Consider the following 14,608-nt stretch of genomic DNA (forward strand, 5'->3'; position numbering starts at 1 on the left):
AAAAAGTTATTTTTGGTCAGGGTAACTTGTTACTCCCTCTTATTCGTCCACTTTTGAATTGCCACACTTATTAAGAAAAAATTATGATTGATATAATGAGTTTTACTATTGAAGGTATAATAGATTAAAAAAAATTATCCTTTCTTAATTTGTCAAAATTGACAAATAATTAAGAACAACTGAAAAAAAGAAAAATGGATAAGTAATTAAAGAATAATAAACTAATGGTGAAAATCCATGCAAGTGGTGAAGATAGATGAACGAAAAAAATAATAATCATTATTGTTGTTTTCATCATTTACGACTAGAAGATGAAAGAGAGGAAATTTTGTGAAGAAAGATGAACGTTGTTGTTTACATTATGAAGGAATAATAGAGGAAATTAATTTTGAAGTTGAGACAAAAATGGGAGCGTCGTTAGCAATTGCGTTAAAATGTCTCTTCGCCATATTGGGATGTTTGGTTACAGGCTTCGTAATCTACACTGTCGCCATTGATGGCTTCTCGTTCGTCATTCTCTCTCTTTCTTACTGATTCTACTTGGATTTCATTTTTGTGAAAACGGTTAACAACAAATTACTTAAGCTTGAAAAAAATTGAGATTTTGACTTGTAATTAGCTCCATCTGCTTTCCAGATAATCTGAAATGAGTGTGATGAATTCTTGTAGGTTGACCACGATAGATTCTTACATCCATGTGTTTCTAATATGGGTAGCGCATGATTAATTTTGAGCTTCTCTCAATTATGAAGTCGATTGCATTTTATTTGCTACAGTTTCGTACATAATGTTTGAATTTGATATACCTACTATGTTAGAGGTTGGAGATTTGACTAGTATGAACCATTTCAGCCTTGCTTCCTGCATTTAGTCTACCACGGAGGCTACTTCCACTCTGCCTTGTATTTATTCGTTCCTAATCTTGTCTCTTCTAAGATGCTCGTACATCCATCTAAACATACTCATTTTTGCTACTTTCATATTCTGAATGTGCGAGTTCTTGACTGGTCAACACTCCATATTGTACAACATAATTGGTCTAACAACAACCCTATAGAACTTACTTTAAGTCTCAATGACACATTCTTATCACATAGGACATTGAATGTTCAACCTCCATTTCATCCACCCTGCGACATCCGATCTTGACATTTCCTTAGATTGTAGAATCAAGATACTTGAAGCTTCCTCTCTTGGGAGATGACTTGTGTATCAATCCTCACTTCCCCATCCATCGCCTGTGATGCTATACTGAACTTGCACTCTATGTACTTTGAACTAGTCCTACTCATCTTGAAGCCTTTAGACTCTAAGATCTGTCTCCAAATCTTCCGTCTATCATTAACTCTGCCACTGAGAACTGGAAATTTACACTTTAATAAGAGTCTCTGACGTTTTTGTCAATACTAAAGTAAAATTAGCATCTTACAGTGTGTAATTTTTAATCCTTAACTTTATGGTGAGATTTGATTTTTCTGTTGCACTTCATAGGAGCCCAAGTGCTTGTTACAAATGCTACTGTAGAATGTCATCCTGCAGTTTAACCAAAACATTGATTAATAAAATTCTAACCTGTAGTTGCGCGTTTTGTCTCTTTTTTTTGCTGGGGAGCATCTTTAAGGTCCTTTAGTTTTCAACTGCTTTGTCAACAATTTTTTTATTCCAAGACATTGGCCAGAATGCATCGCATATTGTTATGTTTCTCTGCTCTTATTTCTAAAAAGCAATTCTCTCATGTTTTGGTGTTGTGTTATCATATCAGTCCTGGGTTGTCTACAAGGAAGCAAACTGGATTACTGCAATACCTTGGGCGGTGTTGCTAGTATGTTTTAGAAGGTATGCCACCCTTATTCCTGTATATAAAACAGCTTTACCGACGATGACTATCTTGATTTTCAGTTTGATTATTCTTGTATGGCATCAGAAGGCCATGCTGTCATTGTCTTTCACAGTGTTCAATCAGTATCATGCATACAATGTTTGTCAGTTTGACACTATATATTCAGGCATGGCGATAGCGTTTTTTTTTATCCTATTCACAGCATTACTATATGTGGCTACATTCTATTGCAATTCCTGAAGCTTTCAACTCAGGAATCTTTACAGGATCCAGTTTACTTTGTCCTATTACAATGCCAGAAAAAGTGAGTAGATATTTACTCAAAGTTCGTCTCTTCTTTATAGTTTATGTATGCATGTCCAATTGTTTGAGGATACTCGTGAAACTGACATACCATGTCCAAGTTTGGTGTTTAGTCAGAGAATATGTGCACGTGTTATAAATAATTGTTGTTAACAAGAGATAGCCTTGTTTTTCCTTCAGTTTCGTATTGTGTCTATTTCTTTGTTCAGAGTAAGCAATCAGTGAAAATATCTAGAAAAATGTGGTTCACAACATTTAAAGAAATGGAAGAACATCTCTTCACAGGTCAAGACAATGGTGGCAACATAGCCTGTACTGCAGGTTGACATATTAAATTAAAAGCTAATTCTTTTTTACTTCTCGTTGTGCATATAATCATAGTGCTAAAGTCAAAGAAAGTAAAATGTGATACTTTGGCTTATCAAACTTTGGTGTTTTGTTCAAGATCCTGCAGTATACATTATCAGATCATGTAGTTATGAACTGTTAATAACCTGCCCTTGGCAGAAAATAATAGTACTAAAATTTAACTGATACAAATAAGCTTTTCTTTAAAAATAAAATAAGTGTTTCTTGGTGTTTGAAGCTTTCCTCATCAATTTATATAATGAGTGACAGCTATTTGTATTAGTTTTCTTTCTGAAAATGACCTTAACTTATAATAATCTGATGAGATTTTGTGATATAGGACTGAAACAGAACAATGGAGGAAGTATTCTCTTTTAACTGCAAGAATTCTATCTCTTGCTTTGGGCAGTTTGATGCTAGGGACACTGATTTACATCCTTGTAACTTATGGTTCTCCATTTCACAGAGATACTTTCACTCCGTAAGTTATTTGCTTATTTATTTGTTCCTACTTTTAATTAGATACCATCATATCCAAGGAGCTGCGATCTATCAGTTGCAAATTTGTTTGAAATTTTCTCTGAAAAGCAAACGTCACGAGTTTGTGATGAAGTGATACATGTGCATCCCCATACATCAGCCTGTATAGACTTGTGCTTGGTATAAATCTTTCTTTGACATGCAATTTGAGAAGTCAATATCTGTGCAGGTGGATGACAACAACACTAATTGATCACTTTGTCTTTGCTGTACCTCTCTCGGTAAGTTTTTCATTGTATAGCTACCTTTGCTCTTAATCTCATTGGTATTAAAAGATTTCTTCTCTCTGTGACTTGATAAGGAAGGCAAAAGTTTGTGAAATACAATACTATGTAATTATGTATGGCTATGGCATGCAGTAACTTGCCATACACTTACATAATACTACGTTACAAAATCGTTATTTAGGATTTTTCATGTGATTTCTTTCCAGGTCTGGGTTGCATATAAGGAATCAAGTTGGCTAAGTGCAGCTTTTTGGATCATACCAATTATTTTGTTTGGCAGGTACATTTTGATGTTGTATTTATCCTAGTATAGTGCATAAATGGTATCAGTTTGCAGTTAGCTTCATCGATATGTCATCTTTTTTGTTGCTCTATATGGGTGAGAGCAAAATATGATATATTACAACAGCTTTTTTCGGACTATAATTATATCTAATCCATGTTTTATGTTGATTTCCTCAGCACCATCACATGTGCCTATATTGCTCTTCAGCTTTTCAGTCTCTCATCTCAAGATCCCGCGTACCTTGTTCTTTTCAGCAGCAGCAGCAGCAACAGGCAAGTTTGTGCACCATCTGTTTATGCGTGTTCTCCTCATTATGACATAGATTTTGTGTGCGTATACCTGTGAAAATGCAAATTGAGAAGATATTACATCCTGTTGATTCTGCAGTTGCAACAATAATTCTTGTACTACTGCTTTTTAAGAAGAAAAAAAACCTCCCTGATATCCTTGTCCTAGTCAAAGTTGTACCATATTACAAAAGGTTTCTTTTGTTGGTGCAAGTGACTGAACAATCTCAAGACTGGTAACAGAATGGAAGTCTAGAATATGTAGTTTTTTTCTTTTAACTGAATATGGGCTACATTTCTGAATATGTGTCACTCAGGCTTAAAGGTAAGTTACAGAAGGGTGGTCAGACCTACTTTGTTGTATATATAAATGGGGCATAGTGTTGGTCAGTCAAAATCAGAAGATGAAGGTAGCAGAGATGAGGATGCTCATATGAATGTGTGGGGCTTATTATGAGAGATATGATTAGGAACTTCACGAAGTTATACAAGACAAGGTTGAAGTGGCTTCCCGTAGGGGATAAGATGACGGAAGCAAAACTAAAATGGTTCAGACATGTGAAGAGGAGGAGCGCAGATGCACTAATGAGGAGGTGTGAGAGGTTGACTATAGTATGTTTTAGGAGAGGTAGAGATAGGCAAAAGTAGAACGGGTAGGTAATTAGACAAGACATGAGACATTTTCAGCTTACTTAGCACATAACTCTAGATAGGAAGATTTTGAGGTCAAGGATAATGGTCGAAAGATAATATAGGTATTGTTGTATATATCTTATTCTTCTAATTTTCACTACTACCAAGTTATTTTGCTATTTGCTGCCAGTTTTTCTTTCTATCATGCTTTGATTATATTTTGTTTTGAGCCGAACGTCTATTAGAAACAACCTCCTCTGCTCCTCAAATATCTTATTTAGCTTTAGCAATTCTATACACATTATTTTATTTTATAATTTCCAATATTATTTTATTTTAGACTCACCTTGTGTTGTAATTGTTCTTATTAGGGAAGAAAAAGAGGGTATAAAGAAACCTCTCAAACAGACAGCATAGGAGAAGGTCAAATGAGCAAGAAGTTATATGGTTTATTTGATCATTGGACTCTTTCATATTGTTTTTTTCCTAATAAATATGTCAACAATATAAAGTTCCAATCTACATATGTTTGTGTAAAAGAACCAAAATGTTTCTTGTAATAATTATGTTACTGTTTGTTGTGGACTTAAATTTTGTTACATCTTTAGCAAAATGTATCTCCATGCATAAAAGTTAAGACAGCTTGTATATTTCATTGGCATAAAACATTTTGAACATGATTAGAAGAGTTGATAATTCAAACCCCTTTAAAGTATTCACACTTTTTTAGTTTAATACTTTAATTGAAAAGAATTACTTTTAATCCTTGACATATAGAATTTTCTATCTAAATATAATCTATTGCTTTGTCAAGTGGTATAGATAGTGATCTCAGTTTCTTTATATAGTGTGCGAGAGTAAAATAAAATAGGGCATTCACATAAATTGTTTAGATTGCTATCATTAGGACAACAACAATAATATACTCTATATAATTTTATAGGTAAGGTTTGAGTAAATTTATGTGTACACAAAGTAAAATAGTCTAAAACTAATTAAAAGAATAATAACAATAGCAAATAATACGATAATCGAAAATAGCAACAACAAGATGTAATAAAATCTCAGAGATAATACAACTAGTAAAGAAAATTGGTCACTACTTGATTGCCTTCTAACCGTTTATCTTAATTTTAATATCTACTATCTTAATCTTGATCTCCATACCCTCCTCGTAAGCTTCTCACATTTTCTCAGTAAGACAATCTTCTTTTCATGTACTCGAATCAACCTCACTTTCCTTATATTATTCAGTACAAAGGTAATCGACATTATCAAAAATATTTTTTTAGCAAGAATAACGTTAACAACCCACTCTTTAATAGCACACTAGATCGACATTTTAAGTTTCCCCATCCATATAAGGCTGATAATGGAGCGGATTGGGTTGAAACTTAACCCGCAAAAATTTCATCCAGTGCCGCTCCACTCTCCCCCGCCCCGCATGGTATGTTTTGTTTCGATTTTATTACGGTTGCAAATACAAGAAATTTTGAAGTTTTGACACAAATATTCAGTGGACGTGGAGCAATGGCCTTCTCACATTTTCTCCCCTTTTCAATACGCTTCCTTTCTCTCTTCTGCAAAACTCGAAGACGAAGAGCGAGTACTCAAAAATGGCAGCAACTTTAGCAATTGCATTGAAGAGTCTCTTCTCTGTGTTGGGATGTTTGATTACAGCCACCGTAATATACACCGTCGCCACTGATGGCCTCCCTTTCCGCATAGAACTCCTCACCCCGTATTATCCTTTTCTCTCTCTCTCTCTCTCTGCCATACTAATTCTACTTTGGATTTCATTTTTTTGGATTATTAATGCTTCTGTTTGGATGAATTGGGGTTTGAATCTTTATCAGTACCAAAAATTGTTGAATTATGGAAACAAAACGACAAAAACCCTATCTAAAAGCTTAAATTATTCAAAAAAGGATCACTTTTAGTTACATTTTTATATTTTGAACACCTAAACCTGGATTTCTTTCTCCTCACCTTTACTAACGCTCTGTTTGGATGGTTGTCAAGTATTGTTTCATAATATATCGTGTTATATTGTATTGTATTGTGTTATACTGTATGGTACTGTATTGTTTTAAGGAATACAATATTTGGATGTATTGTTTTAAGGAATACAATATTTGGATAGATTGTATCGTTCTCTATCGTTACATAATGTCACACGTCAGGAATTTGAGCATAAACTTACAAGAAAAGTATGGTACAAAGTAGTGTTAATATGAAAAGGTAGGGTAAAAGATAAAATAGGATTATTAAATAATATATAAAGACAAAAAGAGAAGAAAATATTAAAGTAATGACGCGATCACACCGAGTTAGTCGTTACATAAAATGAGACTTTTAATCGTTACCTAACGATGGATTTAAACGATACGATACAATAGAATTTAAGTAACAATCAAAACAAACATTATATTTAAATTAACAATATAATACGATGGGTAACAACCATCCAAACAAGGTGTAAAAGTTCAAGCTGCTAGAAACAAGACACTCCCTGGATTTCGATTTGTTTGTCATACTTTCTCTTTTAGTTCGTTTATACAAGAATGCTCCTTTCCTTTTTCAGCAATTCTTTAATTCTAACTTTGCACGAGGCTTGTTTAAGACCACAAGATTAAATGGTATTTGATTTATTTGACATATCTTTAGTTCAGAAGTTTCTTTTCCTTCCTTCAACTTGGTACCAAGTTAAAATAGGACAATCAATTTGAAACCGAGGGAGTAACTTTTTTTAGTTAATTATGTGTTATTTATCTTATAGTTATCTTTATGTGAAGTTGTTACTGCTTGGAGAGTCCAACACTTTTTTTATTTCAACTTTCTCAAATTTCTTTTGAATATTTTGAATCATTAGCTATGTTGATTTGCACTACTTTTCGTGTAGTTTACAAATATAGCAGTTCTATTTTTAAAAAAATGAAAAATCTATACCCGAATTCATACTCAAAATAAGATTTTTGACCCTTGTACTCCGACAGAGGAGTAACAGTTTTTTGAAAACAGTTAAGAAAAAGGAACTTACTTGAAATTGAGATTTTGACTTGAAAAATAGTTTAGTTCATCTGTCTTCGTGATGCTGTTATTAATACCACTTACCTTATAAAAAAAAATAGTTTAGTTCCACTTCCATCTGCTTTCCAGACAATCTGAAATGAGTGGGATGAATCTTGCAGGTGGATGGCAGCTACCCTGATAGATTTCTACATCCACATATTTGTTATATGGGTATGCCATGATTAATTTAATGCTTCAAAATGTTTCATATGCGAACCTTTATTCTGAAGTCGATTGCATTTTATTTGCTACAGTTTCACTAGCATTGGATAATAAGGAGAACATGTTGAATTTGGCGCACCTACTATGTTAGATGTTAGAGATATAAAGGGTATAGAAGTTAGAGCTATAAATGGTATAAGGGTTAAGATTCTCAGACATTTGTGCAATACTATAGAAGAATTAAGTTCCTATAGTGTGCAATTTTTAATCCTTAGCCTTAGGCTGAGATTTGAAGTTTGCCGTTGCACTTCATAGGAGCCCATGGGCTTGTGCAAATGCTACTATAGAATGTCATCCTGCAGTTTAAGCAAAACATTGATTAGGAAAATATCTCACCCTGTAGTTACCCTTCTTGGCTCTTTATTTTTTACTGGGTTACATCTTTGAGGTCCTTTGGGTTTCAATTGCATTGTAAACAATATTTTTATTCGAAGACATTGGCCAGAATGCATCGCATGTTACTATGTTTCTCTGCTCTTATCATCTAAAGGCAAAACCGCAAAAGCAATGCTCTCATGTTTTGGTGTTGTGTTATCAGTCCTGGGTTGTCTACAAGGAATCAAACTGGATTACTGCAATACTTTGGGTGGTCTTGCTAGTATGTTTAGGAAGGTATGCCACCCTTATTCCTGTATATATAACAACTTTGATGTACTTTTAGTTTCAGATGATGACTGTTCTTCAAGCTTTCTCTTAGCATCTCTTATATGACTGAATTCTTAGGTTGAATTTTTTCACATATTTTGAACAGTGTGACCAAGTTTATTCTTCCCTTGGTTAGTACTGTAGTACATTCTCGTGAAGAATGCTCTGATGGCTTGTTATATTTATTCTTTTAGGGTTATAGGTCTCTATCTGTTGACATACACTGTTTTTTGTCTTCACCCATGGGCATTACAGTCTTAGGATTGATGTTCCCAATTATTTATATCTCGTGTTCACTGCTATGAATTCCCTTTGCATATAGATATCTTCCTTGATGATATACCCAGTCAATCAATCAATCGATCAACTATACCTCAAACTGAACTAGGTCCGCGATTTGAATTCTCTACATATTTCTCTCTATTTGGGCCCACATCATTCCAATACTAGCTAGAAGTTTGTCTTGTAAGGCAAAGTTCCAGAAAATCTCTAAATGTCACACTTATGAACCTAATATTTGTGCAACAGCATAAATTAAGCCTCAATGCACACTAGCTGGTATTATAGATTTGGATCTTTTCTTCCATGTTGTTACTTTTTCAGATTTGCAATGATTCCTAGATTTTTTAGGTCTTTTCAGACAACCTCCATGTGATTTTAGGTCTTTCTCATCCCTTTCAGCACCTTCAATCACCATGTTACACCAGTTGACTGGTGTATATTTGATGTATTTTAGGTCTATCAAAGACGACTTTCTCTTACTATATCCTCTATGTGTGAAACTGCACCCTTTGTTTCAACGTATATTCAATTTTGTATGACTGCACATTTACCTTGATGTCTTTTGGCATCTTGTATTGCATAGGATACAAATTTTCTTGCATTCTAGTGGCGATGACTATCTTCCTTTTCAATTTGTATTATCCTTGCATGGCATCAGAAGGCCATATTGTCATTTCCCTTATAAAGTTCAATCAATATCATGCATAAATGTTTGCCAGTTTGTGATTATATATTCAGGGACGGTGATAACATTCTCTCTACTCCCTTTACAGCATTGCTACATGTGGCTACATCGTATTGCAATTTCTGAAGCTTTCAACTCAGGAATCTTTACAGGATCCAATTTATTTTGTCCTATTACGACGTCAGGAAAAGTGAGTAGATATTTGCACAAAGTTCTTTTTTCCTTCATAGTTTCTGTTTTTATTTCTCTCTTTGGAGACCAGAAAAAGAAAAAGAGAGAGTTCAATTGGAAATGATATTTAGTTCATATATTTTTATTTTTTTTGAGACGGTATTTAGTTCATATATTTTCATGTATGCATGTCCAACTGTTTGAGGATACTTGTGAAACTGAAATATCATGCACAAGTTTGGTGTTTATTTGGAGAATATATTTGCAAGTGTAATATATAACTGTTGTTAACAAGAGCTGACTCTTGTTGTTTTAGCTTCAGTTTCGTATCATGCCTGTTGCTTTGTTCAGAGTAGGCATGTAGTGAAAATATCTAGAAAAATGTGGTTCTCAGAATAAAAGAAATGGAATTACATCTCTTCACAGGTCAAGACAATGGTGGAAACATAGCTTGTACTGGGTCTGGCATATTTTTGTTCATTGTTCATTGTTTTACTCTTCATTGATCATATACTTATAGTGGTAAAGTCAAAGAAGGTAAATATCACACCTAGGTTTATCAAACTTTGGCATTTGTCTTGGACAAGACTAGGGTTCAAATGCCTCTTCCCCATTTTGGAAAATGAAGTTTTCAATCATAGGAAGAAAACAGATTAGTCAACGAAATGTTGCATCCTCCATTTGTGCGAGAAATTACCAGTTGAATACTTTAAATATGCGCCTGGTTTATTTGTTAGATATATCTTCCATTTTGTTAGAAGAGTTAGCTAAAAGGTAACAGTGACTTTAATGTTCTCTGAGTCGTTTAATTATTCACATATTGTATTGTACTTTTGGATTTCATTGGGAAAAGAAACTAAAATCAAGTATTCTTAACAATAAAAAATACAAGTATTCTTATCAGCAATATACTAAAGAGATAAAAAATTTGTGAATCGTTTTGTTATTTAGTCACGAGTGTTGTCTTTCTCAGTACCTATTATGCAATATGTAGCTTCCAAAATCAAAGTACTATTATGTATTAAGAATATTGGCTTCTTTTATATCAGTCATCCAAGATCTTTTAGTGGAATAACAATGGTGCTTCTAACTGCAAGTTGGATCATTCATATCATACTTCGTGTTTTCTAGTTACCCTTATTGTGGTTGTTTCTTTTGTACAAGACCCTGCAGTGTATTACATTATCAGGGCATGTAGTTATGAAATGTATTGATAACCTACTTTTTGCAGAAAATAATTATACTAAAACTGTAACTGATACAGAGTGTTCCTTTAAAAAATATAATATGCAAGTGTACATGGAGTTTGAAGCTTTCCTCATCAATGTTATATTACTGGCACCTATATTTTGTTAGTTTTCTTTGTGAAAATGACCTTAACTTATAATGATCTGATGAGATGTTGTGATTTAGGACTGAAACAGAACAACAGAGGAAATGTTCTCTTTTAACTGCAAGAATTCTATTTCCTGCTTTGGGCTGTCTGATGCTAGGGACATTGATTTACACCATTGTAACTGATGGTTCTCCATTTCGCAGAGATGTTTTTACTCCGTAAGTTATTTCTTTGTTTATTTATTCCTATTTTAAACAGATACCATCAACTTTGTTTTTTTCGGGTCAATGGAGACTCTGCTACTGATTTAGAGGATAGTAGCATTGGCTGAGAACTTTGTCAGTACTTGAAAGTTTTGTTTGTTTTCTTGTTTGAACTATACTTAGATCTCCTTTCTGCTGCTTTCTAAATTGATGCACTTTATGGGGAAGTGGCATAAACCTCTCTTAACTGGAAGTTTTGTGCTATTCTGGAGGAAAACTCCCTTCTCATTTATTCAATGTCATATCAGCATTTTATTTACTTAAGGAAGTATATGTCTTTCCCGGAATGAGTTCTTAAATGAGAGAATATCTGTATTACAGTGATTCGGAGGTTGGGATATGGTTACTGAAAATGACTTGTGCTCTCAAAATGTATAAAATCTTATCTAATAATATTGCCTTACTCATTTTGCATGACCAAGGACTATTGATGATTTCTTACCTCATTCTAATCATTTAATCTATATTTATTTCTTACCGTGTAAACTTAAAATATTAAAACATATGACTAGACTGATCTATGGTGAGCTTTATAACTTTTCCCTGCGTAACATGATACTACCTTCAGTGTGACATAAGTCAGATAGTATGGTATCTATGGTATTTCAAACTCTATAACAGGAAGGGACGTGCTTCTCTGATACGAAATTTCAATCAGAATTTTTGTATTAATTATCCTCTTCTTTGGTTTGTAAAGTCTAACCAATGGAATACTTTTGAAATTTGAAATGAGCTTTTTCTTCCACTACATGGATTCACTATGTACAGGGCATTTTTAGGGCCTAGATTCAGGAAAATTATCAGCATTTCCTATCTCTATTCTGGTTGATGACGTGCAACCCTAGAAAATTGTCTTCTTCTTTCTCCAAAGGGCTGCGGTCTATCATTTGCAAATTTGTTTGGAAGTTTTTTCTGGAAAACAAACTTCATGAGTTTGTGCTGAAGTGATACATATGCATCCTCATACATCAGCCGATTATGAACTTCTGCTTGGTATAAGTCTTACTTTGACATGCAATTTAAGAAGTCAATATATGTGCAGGTGGCTGACAGCAACAGTAATTGATTTCTATGTCGGTGTTGTGGCTCTCTCGGTAAGCTTTTCACTGTTTATCTGCCTTTTTTTAAAATAAAAAAAATTGGGGGAAGGGGAAGGAGAAATAAGGGAGGGGATTACAAGGTGGGAAATCAAACCCTCAACAAGAAGGTGAAAATTTAGGTAGTCAATAACTGAGCTACCAAGATTCCCTCTGTTTAGCTACCTTTACTCTTAATCTTACTGGTATTTGAAGATTTTTCTGTCTATATCTTGATAAGGAAGTCTAAATTTTGTAAAATTTGATATATGGCTAGGGCATGCAGCAACATACCATACACTTAGGTAATACAGTAATAGTTGACTACTAATTAGGTATCTTATCTTAGGCTAGGGCCAGTTGCTGCATTAGGTGTCAAAATCATCAGTTAGGACTTTTCACGTGATTGTTGATCTTAGATGAGTTACACTGTTTTCTCAGGTTTGGGTTGCATATAAGGAATCAAGTTGGCTGAGTGCAGCTTTTTGGATAATACTTATAATTTGTTCTGGCAGGTATGTTTTTTTTGTTGGATAATGCATAAATTGTACTCCTTCCATCCCATTTGATGTGATGTAGTTTGACTGGGCACGGAGTCTTAGAAATATGGAAAGATTTTGCAATGTTTCAAAACTACTCTCTAAAATAAATAAATTTTTAAACAGAAGTGTACAGCTTTTGGACTTTTTGCCAATTAAATGGGATCCAACATGGGTAAAATGTTGATAGTGTCATTAAATATTTGCCAATTAAGGAAATATGTCAATTCATTCTTTTTGGGCGAACTAGAAAGACAAATGTGTCATATACATTGGAGCAGAGGGAGTATCAGTTTGAAGTTAGCTTCATCAGTACATCGTCTTATTTGTTGCTCTATGTAGGTGAAAGCAAAATATGAACTCTCATTCACATGTAATGGAATGAGGAGGAGTTCACATATGTGTTTGCATGCCTTAATATGATCCTGAGTGAGAAGGGGTTCCGTGAATTTGTCGAAATAACTAAACAGATCTTGCTTGTTTGCCAAGCAGTCAATTAATATTTCAGCCTTTGCCTATGGCAACAACTTCATTAACAACTAGTGTGCATTATTACCCTCTTTCTTGCATCAAGCTTTGAGTTTCTAGAGTTCTCCTAAACATGAGTTAATATTCCATCAAGAATAACCGTAGTTCAATCTAGTTAGTATTTCCTAAACATGAATCTATATTCCTTCAACTATATGACTGTAAAGTATGGCTTCATTTTTTTCCATTGTGTTTCTTTTTCTCATGCCGGCAATTTTCTGGTCCCTCAAAAACTGATGGCACTTTTTCGGCTACATTTATCTGATATGTTGCAACAGTTCGTTTTTGGACCATAATCATATCTAATTCATCCTTTATGTTGATTTCCTCAGCATCAGCACATGTGCCTATATAGCTCTTCAGCTTTTCAATCTCTCATCTCAAGATCCCGTCTACCTTGTTCTTTTCAGCAGCAGCAGCAACAGCAACAGGCAAGTTTGTGCACCATCTGTTTAAGTGTGTTCTCCTCGTTATGACTTAGATTTTGTTTGTTCGTCCTTGTGAACAATTAAACGAAGAAGATATTACTTCCTGTTAGCTCTGCAGCAACAACAATAATTTGTAGTACAGCAAAAATTCATCCTTGTTCTAGTCAAAGTTGAACCATATTTGGAGTTTCCTTTCATTCGTGCAAGTGATTGAATCCTTTTTCTTTTGTGGATGGAATTTTACTATATATTTGTATATTGCTTTCAAATTTAAGCTTTCATTGCTTCTTATCAATTCTGTACACGTTACAATTTTTTTATTTTTGTGACTGTTCTTATTAGGGCAGAAAAAGGGTATGAAGGAACATTTCGAACAGAGAGCATTGGAGAGGGTCAATTGAGGAAGAAGCTTTGTGGTTGATTTGGTTTTAATTTCATAATTGGACTCTTTCATCATTTTTATCTTTGTAGCAAATATGCTAAATAATAAACTTCTAATGTATACATGTTTGTGTAAAAGAATCAAAATCTTCTGTGATAATTATTTTGTGGGAAAATAATGCCTTGATATTATTGATCGTATGGTAGCTTATATATAAGGAAAAATATGTGCAAAATAGAACTCTACAACAGTAAAAGTAAGGGATCGTTTGGTAGAGTGTATAAAAATAATGCTAAATAGAGTGTATTAGTAATGCTTGCATTAACAAGTAGGGGTCGTTTGGTAGAGTGTATAAGAATAATGCTGAATATGATGTATTAGTAATGCATGCATTAGTAATGCAAGCATTAGTAATGCTTGCATTAGTTATGCTTGCATTATTTCTTATACATTGTTTGGTTTGATGTATTGGAAATAGCAAGCCTTGTATAAAGACTATTAAAAAAATATTTGTT

The 14,608-nt window shown here is 33.8% G+C and overlaps 3 protein-coding genes across 3 annotated transcripts in view; all 3 read left to right on the forward strand.

The window, feature by feature from the left end:
- The window catches only part of LOC125834121 (uncharacterized), a 209,438-nt gene that overhangs the window by 69,062 nt on the left and 125,768 nt on the right, over positions 1 to 14,608 (forward strand). The gene's annotated exons all lie outside the window — the stretch shown is intronic.
- On the forward strand, positions 406 to 5,024 carry LOC125833828 (uncharacterized). The gene is made up of 9 exons (XM_049512994.1): positions 406 to 533; positions 655 to 712; positions 1,763 to 1,836; positions 2,043 to 2,144; positions 2,832 to 2,972; positions 3,201 to 3,252; positions 3,465 to 3,538; positions 3,721 to 3,820; positions 4,836 to 5,024. Exons 1-9 carry the CDS (start codon positions 406 to 408, stop codon positions 5,022 to 5,024), a joined length of 918 nt encoding a protein of 305 aa, XP_049368951.1.
- On the forward strand, positions 5,972 to 14,284 carry LOC125834132 (uncharacterized). The gene is made up of 9 exons (XM_049513320.1): positions 5,972 to 6,205; positions 7,656 to 7,707; positions 8,297 to 8,370; positions 9,459 to 9,560; positions 10,955 to 11,095; positions 12,183 to 12,234; positions 12,658 to 12,731; positions 13,616 to 13,714; positions 14,054 to 14,284. The coding sequence occupies exons 1-9, from the start codon at positions 6,081 to 6,083 to the stop codon at positions 14,130 to 14,132; spliced, it is 798 nt and encodes a 265-aa protein (XP_049369277.1). The 5' UTR covers positions 5,972 to 6,080; the 3' UTR covers positions 14,133 to 14,284.

Source organism: Solanum verrucosum, unplaced genomic scaffold (assembly GCF_900185275.1).
Source record: "Solanum verrucosum unplaced genomic scaffold, falcon-dt-bn FXZP01000108.1, whole genome shotgun sequence".
NCBI lineage: Eukaryota > Viridiplantae > Streptophyta > Magnoliopsida > Solanales > Solanaceae > Solanum > Solanum verrucosum.

Coding starts and splice junctions, on each gene's coding strand:
- LOC125833828 (XM_049512994.1), top strand. CDS start 406: ATGGGAGCGTCGTTAGCAATTGCGTTAAAATGTCTCTTCGCCATATTG. Junction 713..1,762: donor TCCATGTGTTTCTAATATGG/GTAGCGCATGAT, acceptor TTATCATATCAG/TCCTGGGTTGTCTACAAGGA. Junction 3,253..3,464: donor TCTTTGCTGTACCTCTCTCG/GTAAGTTTTTCA, acceptor ATTTCTTTCCAG/GTCTGGGTTGCATATAAGGA.
- LOC125834132 (XM_049513320.1), top strand. CDS start 6,081: ATGGCAGCAACTTTAGCAATTGCATTGAAGAGTCTCTTCTCTGTGTTG. Junction 8,371..9,458: donor TTGCTAGTATGTTTAGGAAG/GTATGCCACCCT, acceptor CTCCCTTTACAG/CATTGCTACATGTGGCTACA. Junction 9,561..10,954: donor CTATTACGACGTCAGGAAAA/GTGAGTAGATAT, acceptor GTTGTGATTTAG/GACTGAAACAGAACAACAGA.